The 24,886-nt window shown below is 39.4% G+C and overlaps 1 protein-coding gene across 1 annotated transcript; it reads left to right on the forward strand.

Moving 5' to 3' along the window:
• Window positions 1-5,466: 5,466 nt before the first annotated feature.
• Window positions 5,467-23,261, forward strand: LOC108671747. The gene is made up of 4 exons (XM_018159320.2): window positions 5,467-5,538; window positions 8,626-8,801; window positions 21,373-21,460; window positions 21,629-23,261. Exons 2-4 carry the CDS (start codon window positions 8,638-8,640, stop codon window positions 22,796-22,798), a joined length of 1,422 nt encoding a protein of 473 aa, XP_018014809.1. The 5' UTR covers window positions 5,467-5,538; window positions 8,626-8,637; the 3' UTR covers window positions 22,799-23,261.
• The last annotated feature ends 1,625 nt before the right edge of the window (window positions 23,262-24,886 follow it).

A 24,886-nucleotide genomic window follows, 5' to 3' on the forward strand; every position in this document is an offset into this window, starting at 1 on the left:
TATCTTATCAACGTGAGTTTGGGTACGCAATAAAATAATGCATTTTTCATGCACTTCTAGATATTGTATATAGTATGTATTTACGGCACTCTTTTAACATTATAATTTGCCTTTAAAAAACATAGATTATTTGTTTGTGTTGTAGAATTCAGGGGACATATTGAACGGAGTGTTCAACATCGCGAGCTGGGATAATCAACACATATAATATATATTCAAGAACCACGACGAAGATTTTGAGATTAAAATGTAGTATACATACATAAGCGTTGGTCACTCATTATTATATGGCTTCTCTATGGGCTGCGAAGGTCAAGTTCTGGGAACAATGTACGTACAAGAGGAGCTGCATATCTCGGGCTCTAATTGTGTCCTTGAGCGACGCTCGTTGACCATCTGCCGACGCTGTAGCACAATGAGATTAACTGTAGCACATCGTGTATCTCTCGCGTCGATAAATTGATTATCAGTTTATATCAGTTATCAGTGATATTATATGTTAATCAGTGAAAAAATGTTTAGTTACCGTCAAGTCATTCATGTACTACTCTTCTATTGAATTAATAATTTTTGTACGGGCGCCCAAACCCGAGGCAAGTAGAGTCACTTCACTTTTAAGCGATCGCAACGCGGACGCTCTTATTATTTTTCTAGCTTACTGCTGTCTACACGAAACAAGGACAAGTATAGGGGCGCTCGGGTAGATGGATTATTAAGTTTATCTAGAACATGAGGAAGTTCACACGATACATTACCCAAAGATTGTAAGTTAGACGAGCATTAAGAATCCATCTGACTTGAAGACCTCAATAATAGAAATGTATATTGCCTTAGGCTTAGAGAGATGAAATGGGCCATCTGATTCGTTCATATTACTCCAGTCAAAAATAAAAGAACAATTAAGTCTTTGGAAACGCTGGCGATGAGACAGATATATTTTCATGACAGTAATGTAGACTATATGTTTCAGGATTTTCAAATTTTATCTAACATAAATTTCTCAGTCTTCTTTCAAGGAATAATTCAGTTTTCGCCTGGCATTTATTTAACTAATTTATTCAGCTGAGGTAACAAAGACACGCACAAAAAAATATATTTGTACGAACTTGCTTTATCAGCACGCCTAAGATTGCAGAGACAGAATATTCTTTTCGTTTTCATTGCAAAAATTATAGTCCTCTGGCTAATCTGCGTGTAAATTGAGACGATTGCGGACGCATCAAATTTTTCATGTATGGCCATGAGAGAAAATTATGCATCTCGTCAACCCCTACAGCCCATTCACTGTTAAAACAAGTTTGAAAAAAGAACTGTGAACGGCTACGAAAAAGAGATGGCCTCAGCTCTATCGTTTTTCTTCCAAATGGGCAGCAATATTGTTATAACTGTCTCACTTTGCTCGCAGTCATCCTCAGCTATATAAAAATGCAATCGCTTTCATCACAGCTTGGACACTTAACGTCTCGGACAAATTTTAGGCCGGACTTGTGGCCGGTCTCGCGGTCGGTCAAACGGCCGGTCTCCAAATTCAATGATCAAGGAATATCTCCCAAACTAATGAAAGTAGCTCGAATGAAACTTGGTACACGTACTCATTAGGACCTAACGGTGATGTTTAGCTCGTGAAAATTTTTGAAATTTAGCGTTCATTCGTGAGTTATGTGGCGATAAGGGCCGAAATTCGCAATGACCAAGGAATTTCTTCTGAACTACTGAACAGATTTGAACGATATATTTACTATGCATTCCTAACTAACAACCGGTGATGTTTAGCTAGATTTTTTTTCGACATTGCCTTCGCTCACGAACTTTTTCCATTCCAGCTTCATTCGTGATTTAAACAGCATAATGCATTTCAAGAATATTCTCTTAGTGAAAAATAAAATATTCGGGTTAAGAACACTGGTAGTAGGGATGAAATATATCCATTACATGACTGAAACATTTCTAAAATTTTTGGTCCCTGTCAGAAATGTCAACAGAAAATACCGGGAAATATACAATTCATCTTAAAAAAATCATGCCGGCTATTTGGCTCAAAAAGAGCCACTGAATTTCTTAAGAAGCCAAGAAAGTGATAATTTTTCTCATCATTAATCTAATTAATTTTCATTAGTCATTGAATTTGGAGACCGGCCGCGGGTCCGGCCGTAAATTTGTCCGAAGCGTCTTGTCAGTTGTCTCGCGCATCGCAAAAGTCTCGGACAAAGTTACGGCCGGACTTGAGGCCGGTCTCGCGGCAAACCTTCAAATTCAGTGAACAAGGAATATCTTCCAAACTAATGAACGTGGCTCGATGAAAAGTGAAGCACGTATTCATTAGGACCTAACGACGATGTTTAGAGCGCGAAATTTTTTGAAATTTCACCTTCATTCATGAGTTACAGTATATGGCAATACGTGCCGAAATTCGCAGTGAGCAAGACATTTCTTCTAAACTACGGGACAGGTTTGAATGAAAATTTGAATATACAAACCTAACCTCCCAACGGTGATGTTTAGCTCATGACAATTTTTTAGATTTTACCTTTGTTCGCGAGTTGTACGGATATACGGAGGAATGACCGGCATTTCTCAGGCCGATTTTTAAGGGAAGCGTCTGGTCCCAGAAAAACTTTTTTATTTATGGACGGAACACTTTGAAACTTGGTGACAGAGATTTAGCTCCAGTATCGTCTGGTCTTGAATCCTTGCAACCTTGAATGCCGATTTCGAGGCGCCCAGGACTTTGTCGGGCTCTACTGAACAATCTCACTTATTGTCACTGGAAAACTATCTCCTCCTACAGTTTTGAACCTACAACAATGAGACATATACCATTCGATTCGCAAATGAAAGATCTAGAGATTAGTCGTAGTTTTTTTTTTCAATTTCATTTTAGTTCCGACAATATTTCGAAAAAAGGGGGAAATCGAAAATTTTTCGAAAATTTCACAAAAAATGCCTCGCACACCTGCAAAAATTAGAATTTCGAAAAAAGCTACGACAAATCGATAGATATGGTCCTTACGCATCAAATGATATGCGTCACGATGTTGTAGCTTGAAAATCCTAGGAGATAGTTTTCTACAGTTCCCCCTTTTTGGCCGTTTTCTAAGAATTTCACATTTTCTTTCATTTTTCGAGAAATTTACACGAACAAAAAAGTCTTAGAATTATGTTTTACATATCTGTATATGTAAAATATACAGATATATAAAAAATATAAAAAAGAGACCGGGGAACCACAACAACAACTTGGTCTTACGAGACCCTATAACATTAAAAGTGACCATATGATTCATTTAGTCTTTTGAGCGCAAAATATGAATAATATTATATAGCTAGCATAGTTCATAATCATTTTAAACATTACTTCTGCTAGCAACAATAAGAAATCTAAGGAATTTAAAACAAACTCCAGTATTTCAGCAAAAATGCATTATCCGAAATTAAATTTTGTCTAGTAATTTCGTGTATTCCTAACACCCACGAGCCTTTTGTTCAAAGCCATTGCAATCAATGTATAAGTCTTGAAATATTCAATTGATACTAACTTCATTAACTTCATGAGGTTCCTTGTTTTTATGGACTTGTCCAGGTACAAGAGGGTTGTCCGAGCAGAGTCTACCTGACGACCTGCTCTTCCAGATATTAAATGGAAGGCGCATATTGCCTATTCGGGGTTTTTCTGGTGTCTGACATGATTATCCAGGTGTCGGTTAGGAAGTTCAGCGGATTTCAGGTTTGCCTCAATGAGAAGCCAAGGCGAGGTCAACGATGCACTATAATATCAGGACTGGCCACGTTGTGAGTACAGATACAGGTTAAAACGCCTGGGCCAAGGTTTCACGCCCCCCTTGGGCGTGAAAGGGTAAGATTTGGGAATAGAACAGCCTGCCAGAGAAATTATTACTACATCTACCACTTCAATTATAAAAACATAGACCTCTATCTTGATATATAGTATGCTGCAATTTTAAAAGAGAAAAGTTAAACACAAATGTGTATTACACAAATATAACCCCATTTAGTGAACCAATATATTTTTTACAGTTTTAACTGGTTCAGCACTAAAAATTCAAGACGGCTCGGACAAATTTACGGCCGGACTCGATCGTGGCCGGTCTTACGGCCAAATTCATTGTCCAAGGAAGGGAGCGCAGCCGTGCACCACCAGACCGCGGATCGAATCTGACTTCCGGGCATCGTTAAATTACGTAATTTTACGTTCACCGCATCTGAGGTTAGGTTTCAGATAGCATAGTTCTGTTCCAAAATTTATCGTCCTCCTACAAGTGGCCGTTCGACCGAGGGCTGNAGAGAGGCGCGGGTTCGATCCCAGCTCTGTGCGCCAGTTTCTGGTCAGAATCGGCGAGGAGGCCGGGCGGTTAAGCACAGCAGAATTGTAACAGTGAGTTGCGAGTTCGAGACCGCAAAATGCTGTGAATATTCTGTGATGTTAAGAATCGGCGACAGGCCTACGGCCTACTAAACGCTGAAACCGCTATTACTACTATATTACTATAAGGCTTAAGATTGTCTAATCACATGTAGGCCTAAATCTGGCATAACCTTGAATTAGGAACCGAATCGATGTACACATAATTAACTCCTACGCCTCTTATTCATATTTCGATTTGAAGGTCGTAATCATAATACTTATTTTTCGCTTCATTTCCATTAAAAACAGTAACACGTCCGCTCCGAAATTTTTTATGCTTAATAGCAATCTATGATGCCGAGTAGATAACAACTCCTAATTATGTGAACTTAAAACAGTTCGTGACCTAATAAATCATCATTATAAATGTTGTGAGCACAGAGGAAGCGTTACTACAACTCTAAGTCATAGTCCTGTAAAATTGTGCATGACGAGTGCTTGACACAATTCGAACTGGTTATGAGCATAGTCGTATAAAGCTTAGAGCAAAGAAATTCCACCATGTGGCCACTATCGCACCCTCCAATCAAACAAATAAGTTAAGATAGAGAGTGAGAAAAAAAAAGAAAATATCAGACAAGTAATGAATTGTCCTAAATAACATTTACTCGTGTTTTGTTCACAAATCACAATGGAAACACTCTCTGCATAAAGACTGCTTCTGCATCAATTATTTGTTGATATAAGTCTATAATAATTTCGTTACACAATATTTCTTCTCTTTCAGCGTTGTTATCGGAAATGCGACCTTGAGGCAACTAAGATAACCACGCTTGGAAGAAAGCCTTCTTTTGGTTCAGTTGAGAGAAAATTTTTATCCGAATTACTAGAAAATTCTAACAAGATTAATCGCACTTCGTTACCTTAAAATTAAATGGCTTTTTAAGTTTTACCATCGACCAGGTTTGTCAATCCTTTCATTACTATTCGTACGGGTAAATATACCTATATTGAAGCTGCCACTGATCTGCAGCAGATCGAGCAGCAGATGTTCAAGTGCCCACTCAGGCCCCCACTTGTGCCAAGCACGAACAGTTGGGTATTTGCCGCGACTGCGTGCAGTTGTTTGTGAGTTCATCCAACAACGAGCCTTTGTTAAAACACCTCGGCCCAAGGTTTGTTTACTGTAACTTGTTTGGTCGATCCATTTAGGATTCGGTCATGATTATTAGTCAAGAGGCCATAGATAGTAGTAAGATTTAGTTAGAATATAATCACATGTGATCTATCCCCGCAATTCGATGCATTGCTCGGGGCAAGACAGTGGAGATCTACAAAGAACTTGAGAAGTATTGAGTTTTTTTCATGGCATCTTATATACTGAGTTACCTTTGGCGATCCTTATGTGCGCAGTACCTCAATGTTTTATTCCTTAGACCAGTATATCCAAACCAAAAAGAGCGGCTGACCAATGCAGTCGAGCAGAGCAACCCCTGAACGATATGTGAACAAAGAGCCTCACAATATTCCCTCCCCACACCTACCCGCTCGCACCTCCAATCACCTCACAACTACCCCTTCTATCTCCAATTCCCTGTTGCCGTGCTCTTTTCGTGCTCTTTTCCCCCATACCCTCCTTTGGGGCTGGGCTTACAGACTGCAACAGTGAGGCACTTCATCCCAGTATCGCTGTCGTTACGAAGAAACTATTGGTCTCTCTGTACAGTATGAATTACTGTCTCTGTAGTTTGATATATCTTTAATTGCCAGTAAAAGACTAATTTAGTCAAGTTTCTGTAAAGGTATACACGGGGCGATTAGTTGATTCTACTAGTCGGCGCAACCAATATTTGTGATGATTGACGTCTTCAGAGGCGACATAGCTATTGAATTGCACCCAGAGCACCTCAAATTGTCTTCAGCCAGTCAAGTCACCGGTAGACTCCTGCGTTTGGTATTATTTTTTATCCGAGACGAGACGAGACAACAGGCTCAGTCCCTGTTCCCAATAAAAACCGGGACAATTTTCAGCCCTCCGTAGGAATTCCGGGACGATACCGAGACGAGACGAGACATCCCGGTTAAAATAGGTACCTTAAAATTTCCCGGAATTTATTGCCATTTTAACGAGACATAACGAAACGAATCAATTATTGATGTGGTGTAAACTTTGGCTTACCATCATACAGTTATACAGAGCTGGGAAGCGCTACTTTGAAATGTAGCGGCCGCTACCGCTACATGCTCTAAATGTAGCGGGCGCTACCGCTACAATTGCTTAAATGTAGCGCCGCTACCGCTACATGCTCTAAATGTAGCGGGCGCTACCGCTACAATTGCTTAAATGTAGCGCCGCTACCGCTACCGCTACTGAAAATGTAGCGCCGCTACCGCTACTGAAAATGTAGCGGCCGCTACATGTAGCGCGTAACTGCCCACCGCTGCATTTATATAATAACATGAGACGTATCCTTTTACTATTCGGATTGGAGCTCGGCAATTGAAATGATTTTCGCTACGAATACATGTTGTGGTTTAATATGGTACTTAATCTTGACAGGCAAATAAAAATGGAAAAACACGTTTTTTTAAATTGTGTTCTATGATGGTTTGGAGGAGGCCATATTAGCTGTAGCTGGTGACATCGGCTGACTGGACAGACTTTGATTTGCCTCCAGCTCAATCACAGAATCAGATTCATCGATCTTGCCTTAAGCAATCTCCTTCAACAAAAAGTTTGGAAAGAAATATCAACAACATTTTAAAGTACAACAAAATTTAAGTTGGATAAAATATAATAGTTTGATCTTCAAAAAAGAACTCGAAATATCCATGTGTATCCTTTCTAAATAACGTTAAACAAGCCGAAGTGTTTGATAACAATTCAGGAAACTGCGCAATTGTGAAGATTTCCTGGAGGCGTAGCACAAAATTTTACTAAAGGCAGAGATAATCTAATACTAGCTTTAGTATTATTAGGAATATCTTACCAGGACTCCACTCCACTGTCTACTAATTGGCCGACTAATCTAGACACTGCGTCCCTTCTCCCTATGCGCACCATGGCGCCTGAACTCGTTCCGAACGCGTAATAAACTCAACTCATATTCGTACGGTTCCCACAAGTGCCATCAAAGCCTTAGTTAAGACTTAAGAGTAGGTAACATTTTTGACTCAATACTCAGCCATGCATACATTAATTAACTGCCATGTCAGTTAGTCAGACAAATTTCGCTAAATCTGCAATTAACTCAATTTAACTGGTAACTGTCTATGACCCTATTAGCAATAAAGGGCTAATTTGTCATTCTTCAACCCATGTCTTCGAAATATTTCGTATCGTAATCGAAAAACTTGTTTTGTCTTAAATAATTAAGACAAATCTCGTCTCGTCTCGTCAAATCTGTCTGTTTCGTTCCGGTTCATAATTTACAGGGACACAAGTTTTAAAGTCCGGGACAGAAGTCTTGTCTCGGTTCATACGTTTATTCCGGGACAACTTTTACCCTCTGTCCCGTTATTTTTTCCCGGAATTTTCTCGTCTCGTTACGTCTGTCCCGGTTCATTTCGAGAAAATTATTTCGAGACGCAGGAGTCTAGACTCAAGTGTGCCCACTGACCGAGTATACTGTATAGTCGGCCTTCGTCGTGAGCACAACTGGATCGCTCTCTCTCTTGCTTGTCTCTTAATTACCCGCTGTAGTACGCACAACTGTGGAGCTCTCGCTTGCTTCTACCATCCACACACCTAACTCGCAGCGCACTAGCGCTGGCGGACTGTTTTCACTGTACCGAAAACACTCTCCTCGTGTGTAGGCTCTCAGCCGGCAAAACTGTAGTCGATGGGTGACATGGTGAGCCTTTCTGGGAGATTTTAGGTGGCCAGGGGCCATACTTTCAAAACTCGCTAAGTGAACGTAAGTACTTACGCACTATTTTCTTGTCTATGATTGGTGGATTTTGCTTGAAAAGCCGTCACTTATTGACTGATGAACTTACGATGTATTAACCTTTTTTTGAAAGTATAGGCCCTGATGTAGTTACCTACCCTCTTAAGGCTCTAGACCCAAATCCCATAACTGTCACGGACTATCCGGAGGGCATACGCTGTCAATGATAAGAGAAATGATCGAAAGAAAGCAGCTTCTCACTGCCAACATCAACGGAAGACTGCTCAGAAATTCAAGCGAGATACAAAGTAGTCCTCACACTTATTATTGTAATATTTTGCTTTAATTTGACAATCTTTTCTTTTCAACCAGATTTCAGCTGATATGTCTCAGAGTGAAGGATGGCTGCGGCCAGCCGGATACCTGGAGCAGGTGCAAAGTAAATTATACGACGATAACAACGTCGGCATCAGCTACGTGCTTCGGATAGTTACATCTCGAGAAGTAAACGACTGTGATGTGAAGCAAGCCTTCATCCATCTCCTCAGGTGTGTGGTAGAACGTCACTGATGAGGTCAAGTAAGACTTATATTTATATAACTTATTTTCTTGAGGTATGTCCTTTGACGAGCTGAACCATTCAACTCTCAGGTTGTCGATCCTGCCAGCTGCCGCATCAGCTGAGGCACCGCATATAGGCCTATTGTGATCTTTCTTTAGCCGATTGCGTTGTTTAACTGTTGATTCTATAACCACGAATTTAGAAAGGGCACTTGTAGACGTTTAAATTCAATAACTTTATTCACGAAGTAGGTTAATACAATTAATCACAAATCGATACAACGGAAGTTCATTTAGGACTATAGCTTATTGATTAAATAGTTCGAACACGGGACACGTAAAAGGCTAGCGCATCAGGATGCTATAGTAATCTCTGTATTCGGCGCCACGAGTCTCTTCCAACTGACTCTCCGGCTATCCTCCCAACAACCTACAGTTTCCGTTTTCTAATTTTACAACACAAAACAAGTCCAGGGGCCGTATTATCAAAACTTCGTTAGTACGCAAAATCGACTTACGAGTGGCGTAAGTGCTGACTTGATGACGTAACTCTGGAGGTGGTATTAGGAAAACATTTGCGCGGGAAGATACGTAACGTAACTGTACGCCTGCTCGGAGATGTCGTAAGTAGAGTTCCGCACAAGTTTAGAGTGTCTGCTGAAGCGATAGGAAACTATTGATTTACTAGCAAGTAGCAACACCTTGACTTGTGATAGAATTTTGTCACTAATCCGACAGCGCGGATTATACACGCATATGAATGATGACTCTACTTGTGATGGCTCCACTACTTGATCGGGCAACATTAGCACGATCAAAATATGTGATCGTGCTAAACAGTGCTATTGGAAAAAAAATTCAATTCATTTTTTTTCAAAAAATTCCAAAAAAATTTTCATTCATTTTCAAAAATTCAATTCATTCATTCCTTCTAGTCGGTACTTCATATCTCCGCCAACCCTAATTTTTAGCTACGTACACAGATTTCTTCTTCAACTCACGCTATTTATTAAAAAGAGTTCGCAACTATTTTAGAACTGCTTTTTCTGGGCCAACAAGGAGCAATACCGACAGACAGCATTCGATAGCCGACACCATCGAAGGCATCGATTCCCGCCATCGAAGTTCACAGAATGTAAACAAATCCAAAGCCTCTGATTGGTCAGTTGGCCAGATGGTTTTGATAGTACGCTTTTAGCTAAGTCTTACGTACGAATGTTTTGATAATGCCTAAATTAGGGTGTACTTACGTAACACGTAACTTTTTTGTCGGAAGTACAAAAAGTTACGAAGTTTTGATAATACGGCCCCAGATATTTAAGCTTAATGAAGCGTGTGGAAAATGCTTTTTCCAACATTGCTCCCCTCCAAGTGTCGGATACGACACTTAACATTCAACACAGAACATGATATGACATTACATTTTACGCAATGTATCTGACTATTAACCTATTATTTAAAATTATTATATATACAGATCATACGACAAACAGTTTAATATTTTACATGTATGCCAACCTTACAGTCTACGTTACATAGACGCGTATTTTCTATGAGCTTCCTTATTTAGACATTCAAAAGTCGAACACTATTGCAAATATATAGATAATACATTTTTCCGCTCTATTCAAGTTTGCTACTCTTCGGCCAAATTCATTCAACAGCGGTTACTAAAGATGGTCTCTATACAGAAAGTATAATAGAGGCATTGTCATATATAATTTCACACGTTAAATATTAGCTTATTAATTCGATTGCTGACGTTTACGATACTCTAAAGTTTGCTTTTGGACGTTTGGTAACACTGGAACAGCACCTCTTGAACGTAAGGCTCTAATTGGCGTAGATGGCTTCAGACCTGGTAGTTCAGTGAATATGTCGGATGCTTCACTGCGCCACAGAGTATCCGAGACCCCTGTCGCACTACCTGTAATCATTCTACGCAATGTCTCAAACCGTATTTCTAGACTTCGTCCCCTCCTCTCCGCTATAAATCTCCTTGATTCTCCCACTAAATCCTTCAACTCTCTCAAAGCTGTACACGCCGGCGAAACGGGTGTGTCGGTTGCTCCTGGTCGAACCTGGTTGTTCATCGTCGTGTCATCGTCAGGCTCGGCTGTCACTGCATTTACTATCTCAGCCCGAGCTACATCACGGTCCTGTACGTTCTCAGTTAACTTATCTCAGTTATCTGTGCTTATTTTTCCCATGATACCTGCACTGCTACTTACTGACATGTTACCGTGTTGAGCAGCTTCATTACCCAATTCTGTATTCGAACCACAGCTAATGCGTACCTCTCTACCGCTACCACTACGATCTTTATTTCCAATACTTTCAACGTGAACGGATGCACCTGCTTCAACTAACTCATCTATTAACTGTGCTTGGCGTTCAGACAAATTTTCTCCAATGTTTGCAGTGTATTGATGACCGATTCGTTCTCTGTAAGAAAAATTTCTAAATCTTCAAACCTCTCAACAAAAGTTTGGTGAGCATTAATTGGCGTCGAATTCCTGATACCGTCAATCACCTGATATCTTGCTACATCATCCACATCATCTGTATACTTTGTAGTTTTCCTACTGCGCCTAGGTTCTGATTTCTGAATTCTTCTATTATCACTATTCTTACTCTCGCTTCTCCCAGATTTATTAGTATTACTACCCCCACTATCATAACTGTTATTATCGCCACTGTCAGAACTTTCACTACTTTCAAAATTTCTATCGCCACTGTCAGAACTATCACTACTATCAGAACTACAACTACTACCGTCTCCAAAATAAGGAATGAGGCTAGTCTGCAGTGTCTCCCTGTCCTCTAAATTTGTCCTATCATCCTCTGCATCTCTATCTATCGAAACATAAGATACGCCCATCATTTCAAAATACTTTCTCAAATATATTGGCTGCTCATTCCAAGCCGTTAATTGCGCATGATGCGCCTTATGAATCTTTCCAACTTCATCTTCTATTTCATATGTAACTCCGTTCGATTGCCTCTAATTACTCAACAAGGTCCCTCAAATTTCGACTCTAGCTTGAACTTAATCTGATTACCTACTCTATTTATTCTATGTGCTACTTTCTGCCCTATACTAAACGAACTAAAATTTCTGTGCCCTTCCTTCCAAGTATTCACAGTTTGCGCGCTGACTGGCAGTGTACCTCTCAGTGCATGCGTCTTGCTTAGCAAAAACTGCGCCGGGCTATCGCGTATCTGTGTGTGAAACGTATTATTATACGTGAGTAGCACTTGACTAATTATGCTATCCCCGTCTAACTTATCATCATTAACTACGGCTTTCAGCATCTGAATTACAGTTTGATTACTTCGCTCTGCGCAACCGTTCGATGAAGCCCTGTAGCGCGTCGAATAAATGTGCGTAATATTAAATGATTCCAGCGTATCGTTAAATTCTTTCGCTCTAAACTCGGGGCCATTGTCTGTTAAATTCTAGTTGGGATTCTTAACATACTCGGCAAAACTCTGTCGCATAGTGTGGCTGCTACGGTTTCCGCAGTCTTATTCTTAATTGGCAAAGCACTATAGAAACTTCTCTGAGAAATGGTCAATCGCAACTAATAATGCTATGTTACCTCTACGTGAACGAGAAAATTGCAACAGGTCCAGAGCGACAAGATCGAATGGGTGTGAGGCTTCGATTTTTAAGCGTTGGCGGTTCTGCTCGCTGCGGCGACGTTTTGTAAAGCTGACAATGCACGCAACTCACGCACACGTCGCGTACAATCGATTCTATAGCGGGATGCCAGAAATGTTGTTCCACGGCTCCCAGTACTTTCCTGCTACCTACATGCGCTAACTGCGTGTGCACCTTGCAAACAATGTCGACCATTAACATAAATGGCATAACTGGCACAGTGAAATTTTTTACAGATTTAACTATTATCCCTGAAACAATTTTTAACGAAAATTTATGTCTTTCAAATTGATTTATGCACGTTCTCTTCCACTCGCTTACATGTACATTATTTATCATTTTTTGTTTCAAGCATCTTAATGCAAAATCATTACTTTGTATATCTTTAATACTAGAATGAGACAGTATAAATTAAACTAACATCATGGCAACATCAGAAATATCACTATTTAATGCATATTCATCGTTGCTGTCGATCTCGGTATCAGGTAACACACTAACACTAAAAAAATTACTAGCAAAATTTACACACAGGGACTGTTCTACGTCGCTACTTAGTACGAATTTATGTCTCCTTACAGACTGATTACGTTCAAATTCCAAATGTAAATCACTGTAATTAACTGCAACTGCGTTCATGCTCAGAAAATTAGCTCCTATATATCAAACAGCAACATGGTAGCGCTTGATCCTTCACAACTGCAAATGGTACTTTACCATTCATTTTAAATCCATTTAAGCTACATTCAAATGCTACAGCTTCACTTAATTCTGTAGTTGAGCCATCAATCCCTATCACATGGTTATTTTCAGAAGTTTCCTTCTCCTCTGCGACACCATTCTCGATAAGTCTCTTCGCCACACCGTCACTAATTACATTTACTTGCGATCCTGTATCGATTAATGCACAGATTTGAAAATTTCCCACGTCAAGGATGCAATAAGTCCTCCTATTTACATCATGAGCACACAAGTTTTTCAAAGGGTTTACAATTTCTACATTTTCCTCTTCAACATTGTCTCCAAAGGACTGACCAACATTACTACAAAAATTCACAAAATTATTATTGATAACTGACGCATTGATTTCATCGTCTATTCTGCTAAACACAGGATTATAATGTACACCGGAAATGCATAAATGCAGTCTAATGTCTTTAGAATTACACGATTTTGGTTTCTTAAACACAACAGGCCACCGCATGCCGTGGTGAACCCAAATTTCTACATTAAACAGTTCACACGCAACAAGAATCAATTCTTTCGGAAGTTGACCTTTCTTCCTCATTAATTTAAGCGATTTCAAGACTTCTTTATTGACTTTAACACCGTACTTTGATGGATTCTGTATCAACGCATCTACTAATAGTTCTCTTAATAGCTGTTCGTTTTCCGGTATATTCACGGGTAAATTACCAACATCCATATCCTTCAAACAAGTTAGTAAGGAAACAAAAAATGAATGTCCCCCTCCATCTACTTTTTGATATACCTAAAGCCGGATGGCATGGCAATTCATCATGAGGCTCGCATCCCTCTGTATTATCATTGAAATTTGTAATTAAACGTGACATGGCATCTGCAGCTAAATTCTCACAACCTGGTCTATATTTAATTTCGAAGTCGTAATCTGAAATTTCGTTGAATGTTCGCATCAATCTTGGATTACTTATGGCCATATTATGCAAGTAACACAAAGGTTTATGGACGGTGAATAGAATAAATTTCGTTCCTCAAATGAAAGGAGAAAAAATCTTGATACCCCATCGGATAGCTAAGAGTTCTCGTTCTAGCGTTGAATATTGACTCTCTGCTTTCGAAAATGTGGTTGAATAATACCCTATAACTTTGTACACGCCTTCTTGCTGTTGCATAAGGCAACCTCCTGCACCTACTGATGAAGCGTCTACATATAGTTCTAATGGTGAATAATTAGTGATGCTCCATCCGAGTAATCTGGGAACGATAAAGTAACTTCCTCTAACAACTTTTCCTTTAACTGGAGATATGCTAATTCCATCTCGGGGTTCCAGTTAAGTTTCGCACGCTTTTGTCCTCCTGTCAATTCCGTTAATAAGAGTCGGGTGGAGCGGTCGCTGAACGCCGCATCGAGACCACACGGCCTCACGCGGTTAAAATTTCTTGGTCAGGCTCTGCCTTCTAACGTCGTCATCATACGTCTGACTGCACATTGCCCTCCTCCACATTTTTTTTAATACGAGCGACATAACAGGGTGCGCCACAGAAACTTACTTTTTTGAAAGGTCAATGAAAACAAAAGTACTTCAGTTATTGTTTTAAATTTTTTTTTATTCGAGAAAACAGTATCCCAAATTTTTTTTCATACAGTTTTGAAAATTAAATCTCATAAATGACGGCCTCCATTGCGCATAAACTAATGAAGTCGCTTTTTTCATAATGGTTTCCACTCTATGCAGCATATCAATCGGTTTTTTGGCAATGACGTCGCGAATGTTGTTCTTGAGGTGTGCTATGGTCCGTGGTCGATCGACATAAACCAGAAATTTCAAATATCCCCATAAAAATAAGTCGCATGGAGTCAAACCTGGAGAGCGTGGCGGCCATTGGAGATCGCCTCTGAGAGAGATGAGGCGGTCGGGGAAATGTTATCGCGACAAATTCATCGAGTCTCGTGCTGTGTGTGCTGTGGCTCCATCTTGCTGAAACCACACGTTCCTAAAGTTCATTTCTTCGAGTCTTGGAAGAAAAAGTTCCTCGATCATGTTCCTGTAACGAGCTCCATTAACGGTAACTGCGCGTTCGTTTTCTTAAAAAAATAAGGACCAATTATTCCCATTACCGACGTCGCACACCAGAGGGTAACTCGCTCACAGTTAAGTGGCTTCTGGTGAAACTCACGTGGATTTACACCACACCAATAACGCATGTTTAGCTTGTTAACGCAGCCGGAAATGTGGAATTGAGCCTCGCCACTGAAAAAAACGACCGCGTCTTCAGGCAGGTTGTCAACCAGCATTTTACATGCATTTTGAGGGGAAACAAAATGGCGTTCAGTTAATTCTTGCACTACAGCAAATTTATTTGAGAAACAAACTTGGGAACTTTCCCCTTCAGATGCACCCCCTCTCGCCCCTCTACGCGACCAACTAACCGCACAGGAATTTTTTCAAATAAGTAAGTTTCTGTGGCGCACCCTGTACTACTAATTTTTCTACGAAATTTTACTCTATTATCAAATTGGTTGTTTTCTTACTAATAACCTTTATTGACAATAGGTGTTCATAATATACGGCAATGCTGTGTCGTGATAGCACAACCAAGTTAATTTAGGCTGTTTTATAAAAGTACGTGTGAAGATCGCTCGAGCATAAATACTATAATTTCATGTCAGTAGAAATGCATATAAGTCACGAAGCATCAACAGTAATGTGCAAAAATGTGTCATGGAAATTATTATTTAAATTAAAGCTTTGATTGCTTTCATTATTTAATTTTATGACACACAAAGCAATTTGTTGTGAATACTGTCGGCTTTCAAATTCCTGTAAAAATGAGTACGCAGTTCACGCTTATTCAGTAGAAAGCCAGCTTTCAATCTTTGCATCTCGTCATAATCGCGCCATGCGGCGAGGAGGGTTGCTTTAGACTTGAGAGGAACTCAACGATGGGGAAGCGGGGGGACTTAGGGAGGAGGCAGCGGTTGGGGGGAGATTTATGCAAGTACCCCCTCTAACGCATTTAAATGTACACACGCACTCACGCATGCCCTCGCTGGGAAGGCAAAAAAAACTGTGCAAAGTTGTTTAACATTCATTTCTTCGTGATATGTTTTCATTCATATTTTCGTGGTAGTTTTCATTCTCTATTCATTTATGGAGAATGTAACATAGCAGTGCTAACTAATTTAAAATGGAATTTTCAACTTTATTTGAACATGTTCCAATGAATTCATAAACAACATCACCATTTAGATCGCTCCATATATTTTTACAACCATTCATTCTTTGTTATGAATGATTTATGCAAAGATGATGATTTATTTATGAAGTTGATTTATGCAAAGTTTGTTATGAATGATTTATGCAAGGCTGAATATTGTTCACGACTTCCTATCTTCTCCAGCTTGTAGCCCTCACCCTAATGCCGCAGACGTGGGGAGAAATTGGGGAGTTCGTGGGCAGCTGTGGTTGACGTTTGGGGAGCTAGTGGGGACACGAAGTACGCACACTGAGCTTGTACGATGTGTTCACACGCACACACAAACCCTTCCACCAGCATCCCCATAATATCTGTGTATATGCGTATATATTCCCTGTAGACACATGCCAATAAAAGACCTGCATGCCGTAAATATTGTGTCACACACATATGTATAATATCCAGCACAATTACTTTAATAATTAATTCGTTCATCAATAAATCGCTTTTCCCGCCCCTCCCCCCGAATTCTTTGCCGCCAAACTGTGCGGGAAGAAGGAGGTCATTCTTGAAACGCCAAGTGACTAATTGGCATCCCGTGGCCTTTTTAAAGTACTGTACGACAACCAAGCGATGGTGAAACGACTGTCAGGAATACAAAATTTAGATGAATTCAATTATTTGAAATAACACGATCGTTCAAGTTGTAGTAAATGACAATTAAATATTACATTGTGATGTTTATGCATTCATTCTCTTCACACTTTAAAACATAATTACGATTATCTCTTCGTAATCTGTACAAAAATTTTAGCGCAACCTAACTTTTATTTGGAAGGAAGACTCCATTACAACAAAAATCAAAGTGGAAAGAAAACCGCTCTGTCTATAAAGCCTTTATTATTTCGGAACTCTGTTCAAGGGAACACGCATCATAGCTTTAAAATTATGCATCTCGATTTTCCTCTTTCATTATTATATGAATTATCCTATTTACAATCACAGTAATAATTATTTGAATCAGTAATTCAGTATGACTCTAATTCAGTGTGCCGACTCTGACATTATTATTATGAATTATTAAGCGATTGGCAAAGTATTGTTGAGGGCTCCTTTTAACCATAAATTTTTTTTTACAGAAGTAGAATAATACGAATTTAAATACATTTCTTAACCGTTTGTAATGAATTTCTGACATTTAAAATTTCAAGATCGACATGAATGCTCCCATGATTGCATAGTACCATATAGGTTTGGAATTCATTATGCTATATTATAGCTCATTTGATTCAATAATTTGCATTAAAATAATCGTTCGTATGGTAGCAAATGGGAAATTTTATATTAAATTGTGCTGTATGCATTCATTCTCTTCATATTTTAAAACGTTCTTTCGATTAACTCTTCGTAAACATCCTAACGCATGATGCTCATTTACGATCACCTTAACAACATTTTCATATTATTGACGATGCATGGAAACATGCATTGTTAGTTTAGACCTTATAAAAGACTCCGCAGCTTCAGACAAGGGCTTTGAAAGCTGATCGAAATGAACTGCCAAGTGAAGAGGGAGGGAAGAAGGAATGTTTACCTTGAACGACGGAAGATTTATTGCCATGGCGTAGGCTGCGCCTACACCCAGTACAAGTGTACGACAATGGGTCAGGTATTGCTCAAATCTACGGAATTTTCACTTACCTCTAATAATGTCGACTAATATCTAATGCTAAAAGAATCATTCAGAAATGCTTTGTGTAGAGGTCAATGAAGAATAAATAGTTAAATTAACTTGTGTCGCGAAAATGTTAAAAAATGTTGTCGGGCTAGAAAAAGTCGCTCATTTTACGATGCTCATATGGTTTAAAATTTTCGTTCGTGATAAAAGTGGTAATACATAGTTTACATAATATATCTTGCTGTCCGTTAGTTGAAAATAATTAGCCAAATCATCGTTCCAAATTTCAGACTTGTATCTTATTTAGGAGGAGAGTTATTGGTTGCCTTCATTGTTAAGAACCCTCATAGGGATTAACGCGCCTGGCGGCCGCTCCACGGGCCTCTTAAAGGTTTCGCAATTACTAAACAGTCTTTAAAAAATTTCCTACCAAAATTTACTAAACCTAAGAACTGCCTAACTCTGTTACATTGGATGGTTTTGGAAAATTCCTAATTTTATCATTAAATTCTGGTGATTTGCTAATTCCTTCTTCACCCATTATATGCCCTGAGAATGCTACCTTACTACGGAAAAATTCGTGCTTAGAAATCTTTACCTTAATCCCGTATCTAATCAACGTATTTATGACCTTTTCAACTAATTCTAAATGTTCTTTGAATGAATGACCTAAAATCAGTATATCGTCTATGTAAACAAGCACATTATTAAAACAAACTTCCGAAAGAATTTTCTGCATATTTTTCTGAAATGCAATTCCACTATTTTTGAGCCAAAAAGAAAGAGTTTTGAATTGAAAATGCTGATGTGGCGTACTGAACGCTGTGTATTCTTTACTGTCTGGGTCTAAAGGGACTTGATAATAGCCTTTGATCAAATCAAGTTTGGTGAAATATTTGGCGTTATGAGCACTGTAAATATTTTCCGATAGGTCTGGCATTGGAAATTTCTCCGTAACAGTTTGCTGCTTTAGTTTCCTATAATCCATACGCATTCTAACTTCTTTTTCCCCACCTTCACTAGATGCCTTTTCAATACCGGAACTACTGGACTACTCCATGGTGAATTGCTATATTCTATGATATCAAGAGCTAATAATTCATTACATTGTCTGTCTATTTCCTTGTTAATCGGATCTGAAATTTTACATGGTTTTTGCCATACAGGAGTGTTGTTCGTCAACTTTATTCTATGGGGAATTACATGAGCTTTCCCGATGTCGAATTCACCCTTGTTCATTATCTCCTGCGTCCTAACTAACATAGCATACACCGCTGACTTCTGCTCTACAGCGAGGTTGTTTTTTTCTAACTTAATTTTACCTCTAATATCGGCTTCCGACCACTGATCTGCTGCACTATCATCTGACGTAGTTACATCTACTAGTGTGCTAATATAACCTGGACTTTCACCCTTCCTAATTCGCTGCTTGCCTATAGCTCTACCATTCGTGCATGGTACAGCTACTTTGCTACCTTGAATGTCACTGCTTTCAATAATACCACTATAGCTCAATAATTTCGTATTCGTTGGTTTTCCATCATAGAAAAAAGTTTCCTCTGAATTATTTGCAACACGAGAAATAATATTTACCGCAATAGGCACATAGTTAACTTTCTTGAGATCCAGTTCTACATTCGCTGCAGCTAACTCTGGTACCTCCTCATACATGATTTTAGAAATGCTACCGTCATCTGATAGATATTGCAGAATATTACCACCATTCTTATCAATCCTACAGACAGAGCTGGGCAGCGCTACTTGGAAATGTAGCGGCGCTACCGCTACCGCTACATGCTCTAAATGTAGCGGGCGCTACCGCTACCGCTACACCCACTAGATTGTAACGGGCGCTACCGCTACCGCTACAGTAAAATGTAGCGCGCTACATTAGCCGCTACAATGGCCAAAATTATTGGAAATCTCTAAATATTTATTGTTNCTAGCGCGCTGTTTATGATCTCCAACTCCTAGTATCCATTGTTAAAAAAACATCCTGTGTCAATGCAATCCAAGAAATTCTGAGCTAAGAAACAACGACAAAACTGCACTAAAGGCTGAAATATAGGCTGAAATTATAGGCTATAATTTGAATTCATTTATTACAAGAAATAAATCAACCTGAAGCTGTCTCTTATACACATCTAGATGTGTATAAGAGACCTGCTCATAACTGAATGCAAGGTTTCATCAATATTCCTGGCATGTTCATTCCGAAACATTTACTTTGCTCTGCCGGCATTATTTGTAAGATTTATATAAATTTAGGCTGAGTTTAATGTGTCTCTTTTTCATATTTTTTACGTGAACGAGCGCTTTAAAAAAATTTCACTGAGACAAGCTGCTTATGTCATACGCCAAAAAAGTAAATAACTACAATCGGTGTAGTTTTTTAACCACAAGGTATAATCTGGCAGGCAATCAGTATAAGGTCTCTAATTATTAGTGAAAAGACATACCGTAGGTAGGATTCACTTACATTGTCGGGCCTGTCAGCTGCCGCATCAGCTGAGGCACCGCATATAGGCCTATAGTGATCTTTCTTTAGCCGATTGCGTTGTTTAACTGTTGATTCTATAACCACGAATTTAGAAAGGGCACTTGTAGACGTTTAAATTCAATAACTTTATTCACGAAGTAGGTTAATACAATTAATCACAAATCGATACAACGGAAGTTCATTTAGGACTATAGCTTATTGATTAAATAGTTCGAACACTGGACACGTAAAAGGCTAGCGCATCAGGATGCTATAGTAATATCTGTATTCGGCGCCACGTGTCTCTTCCAACTGACTCTCCGGTTATCCTCCCAACAACCTACAGTTTCCGTTTTCTAATTTTACAATTGCAACATAAATAAGGATGAGATTTATAAAAATTTACTATATTTATTTCATTGTATTTATCCGCATGTACTTACGAACAAAGATTTACAGATGATATAAAACTACAGTACCCAAACAAATTTATCAGTTTATTTCTTATGACACAGATAAAGTAAAATAAGTGCAAACTTAATAATTAATTTGAATAATGTAATTATAATTATGTATTTATTCACCGTCACTCTTTCCTGATGAAAGCACTTCTTCTAGTCGCTAGAAAAATTATGCATGAAAAAGGCCATTAAGCTCACATAAAGAGGTCAAATCACGATATCCGAACTCTTAAAGAAAGTAATTTATGCCGTTTTTAGAATGCCTTTTTAGCGAAAACTAGTTGCAGTGATTTGTAACGACTAGCGATACAAATAGTTTTTAGCCCTGCCTAATGCCTCTGTCAAAACGAAACCTTACTATTGGCTTCATGCACAGGAAGACCATCAACTTGAGGATGTTGCCCCAAATGAGAGACGGTCAGCTCTGGATGAGGGAGTTGCAACACGAGGAACTTGATTTCCAGGTTGGTTCACTACAGCATATTATTTACTGAAGCTATTTAAAATGGAATTATATGACCTGTTCTCAAAACAAAACTAACGAATAATGAACACTTTATGAGTATTTGGTGCCGCAATCGTTTCACTCAATTTTCATACGAACGATACTTTCCTGGACGGTCTTTTTCCAGACGTTCAGTGATGCAGATGTCAATGCTGTGTACCACAACATGGCGACCTACCGGTACAACATGAACGTTGGTCCGGCGTGGGCCGTGCGTTTCCTCCCGCTCTCACCTAAACATGATGACTATATCAAGCGAACGACCATGGAAAACGCGGATACAAAACTCAAAACACTGCCTCACGTCAGTCACATTGTGATGAGCTTCCACCACAGCATAACCGACGGCTGCACTAACGTGCGAATCATCCGACACATAATGATGCTTTTGAACGATGTTATTGCCGGGAACCCTATTGACGATAGCCAGCAGTATGCTCAAATGCTCGACATAAAGAAGCAAGAACTAATTTCGCAAGAATTGGAGAATGCATTCAAGGCTGACCCCGATCTGTTCAAATCCCGGGTAGAGTCTCTGATGAGGTCATTTCCCGAGGCCTTGCTAAGCAAAGCGTATCCGCAGCCTTCGAAAAGGCCACCAAAAATGGTATGCATTCCTCGCATTCTTGACAGTAAAAGTACGACCAACTTTATTAGCCGTTGCAAGAAAGAAGGCATTACATTTCACACAGGATTCAGCTCGGTGATCGAGGCCAGCATCGTCCAAGCTCTGCTGGACGCTAACTTTCTGCAGGACGAATACACCATTGGAGGACTTCACTGTATTGACCAGCGATGCTACTTTAACGATGTTGAAAACGCGTACGGAACTGGCTTTGGTACAATGGATGTCACCACTGATGTATCCAAGGATATTGTCGCAAACTTCTGGAGCCATGCTAAGCAGTACCACGCCAAATTTAAAGACCAACAGAGACGAATGAACAGCATGGAGCTCGAAGTGATTTATAAGCTGACGGGAAAAAACCCATTTGTGTTCATTGACTCTCAGGGCATCGACTCTCCTCTTCCGAGAGTTGCCCCGTACGCAACCTCAAACGTGAGAGACGTTACAAAGATTTTAAGTAACTTTGGGCAGAATGTCGATTTAATTTACTATGACTGGATGGCTGCGGTGCAAGAAATTGGGCATGAATGGGTAAGCTCCATTCACACTTTCAACGGACAACTCCTGCATAACTTGCATTATAATACGCAACTTATGGATGAAGCACTCGCTCTCAAAATCGCAGATTTGATTTTTGAAATTTTGAGGCAGGTTGTTGAACAGCCCTAAGACCAATCATTATCTGTAACCTTAATTTAAAATAAAATCTATCAAGTCTTCGCCCACTTCAATCGGCGGTTAAAACGGTGAACTGAGTAACTGAGGATAGATACTCAAGAAACCTGCGACTTGACGTGCACTTACTGTTTCTGACTAGGAAATTAATGACTGCATTACAGTATATATAATTCCTATTCAACCTTTATCTCGGCACTGCACTCATGATTGGTGCATAGATACAATACTTCCTTAAACTTTTCCAAAAATTTGAAATATGAATGATAACGGCAATTGTTAGATTTTACGCTTCCATCTGTTAAGATTTTAAGGTTAGTCAATTTATATTAAATACCTTGTTAATGTTAGCCAAAAACTTCAGAGCTTGAAGATTTTAAGGAGAATGTCGACCTTGAAGTTCCTTCAGGCTCACCTTTACTGTTCCATGACGGTAATTATATGTATTCAACGACAATATCGAATCTTTTATTGGCCTTGAATATGAAGAAGTAGAAATCTTATTTTAGAGTACATCAAACTCAAATTACATAAACTATTACTGAGCACGAAGAATATAGATAAGGTAATTCACCCAACTAGAAGCATATCAAACCATGACATCAACCATCGCTTATGCTATATAAAACCAGGATTCGACAACTCTGCTACGATAAATTCGAATATCATCTGCAATTAGGATAAATTCACATTTTATGTGGATGTTTGTACAATTATCTATTTATATAGCAGTTCCGCTAAAATGATATGAAACATGCAGTTTGCAAATTGCGATCTCCATGCTCAGTGGTGTGCTTGACTAGAAGTCAGTAGTGTGCGTCCAACTTAAGGGGGGGGGGTCTACCCTCCAAAAAACTTCCACATTTACTAACGGATCTTTCTGAAACTTCACTCATATTTGTAAAACCGAAAAACAAGCACATTTTCTTCGCATGATTTTTTTCGGAAAAATTCATAGAAAACGTGAAGTTCATAGAAAACGGTAAAAAGGGTGTACTTTAAAAATCTATCTCCTCCTACAGTTTTCAAGCTACAACATCGAAAGAATACCATTCGATTTGTAAAGACTATACCAATCGAGTAACACAGCCCGATTTTTGATTTTTGCCTTAGTTTTTTTACACGCATTTCCCCGTTTTCTTCAAATTTTCTTCTGATTCCCTCCCCCCATCCCTCATTTTCAATGCAAACTGTGCACAAATTTAAAAAAAAGAGGCTTCGTTTTACGATAGGTATGGTCTTTACAATTCGAACGGTATATCTCTCATTGATGTAGCTGCCAAACTCTAGGAGGAGATAGTTTTGCAGTGACAATAAGTTAACTGTTATGTAGAGCCCGACAAAGTCCCGCGCACATTGGAATAGGCACTCAATGTAGCAAGGATACAAAATAAACGTTACTGGAGCTTGATTCCAGTCAAGGATGGTGGGAACAACTGCATGCACACCATCCCATACGACGCCAGGCGGGTAACTCAAGTGCAGCTCAAGCAGACACTCTATTTAAAGTGCTCGGCAGCTAATTTCCCAGTATCTTAAATGTTAAAGAACTCCACCACCCCCCACCCTTGCGGGATCTGTCGTGAAGTTATAAATCAACGTACAGAGATGATTTTGGTACCGTTGGATAGGTCAGAATGTCAGCTTCAAGATGACAATAAAACCGAAAAACGCAAAATTTACGACTTTTAGGGTAGACCCCCCTGAAGCCATCAGTCTTAATTAAGCCAGCCCCGTACAAACGGTCAACTTATCGTCACTCTTAGAATAGAATAGAAGTGTCGGCATTGAAGAAATGGGCCCATGGCCTCCTGCCGATTTTTAATTTTTCGTGACTTGATTCACAAGGGATCCGGCCTTTGGAACCCGATCTTTCCATAACTGACGATTGATTGAGATAGCTGCTGGACTTATTTCCTGATCCGTAATTTGCTAGGCATTTCAAGACTAAACATATGCTCCTGCATAGCTTCGTCTAGTCTGTTTTTGAAGGCGTTCATACGCAGAGCGTCAACGATGCTATCAGGGAGGTTGTTCCACATGTCGGCGACTCGAAGCGAGAAGAAATGTTGTCGCATGGAT

The sequence above is a fragment of the Hyalella azteca genome, unplaced genomic scaffold (genome assembly GCF_000764305.2).
Source record: "Hyalella azteca isolate HAZT.00-mixed unplaced genomic scaffold, Hazt_2.0.2 contig8698, whole genome shotgun sequence".
Lineage (NCBI taxonomy): Eukaryota > Metazoa > Arthropoda > Malacostraca > Amphipoda > Hyalellidae > Hyalella > Hyalella azteca.

Coding starts and splice junctions, on each gene's coding strand:
- LOC108671747 (XM_018159320.2), top strand. CDS start 8,638: ATGTCTCAGAGTGAAGGATGGCTGCGGCCAGCCGGATACCTGGAGCAG. Junction 8,802..21,372: donor GCCTTCATCCATCTCCTCAG/GTGTGTGGTAGA, acceptor CTTCATGCACAG/GAAGACCATCAACTTGAGGA. Junction 21,461..21,628: donor ACGAGGAACTTGATTTCCAG/GTTGGTTCACTA, acceptor GTCTTTTTCCAG/ACGTTCAGTGATGCAGATGT.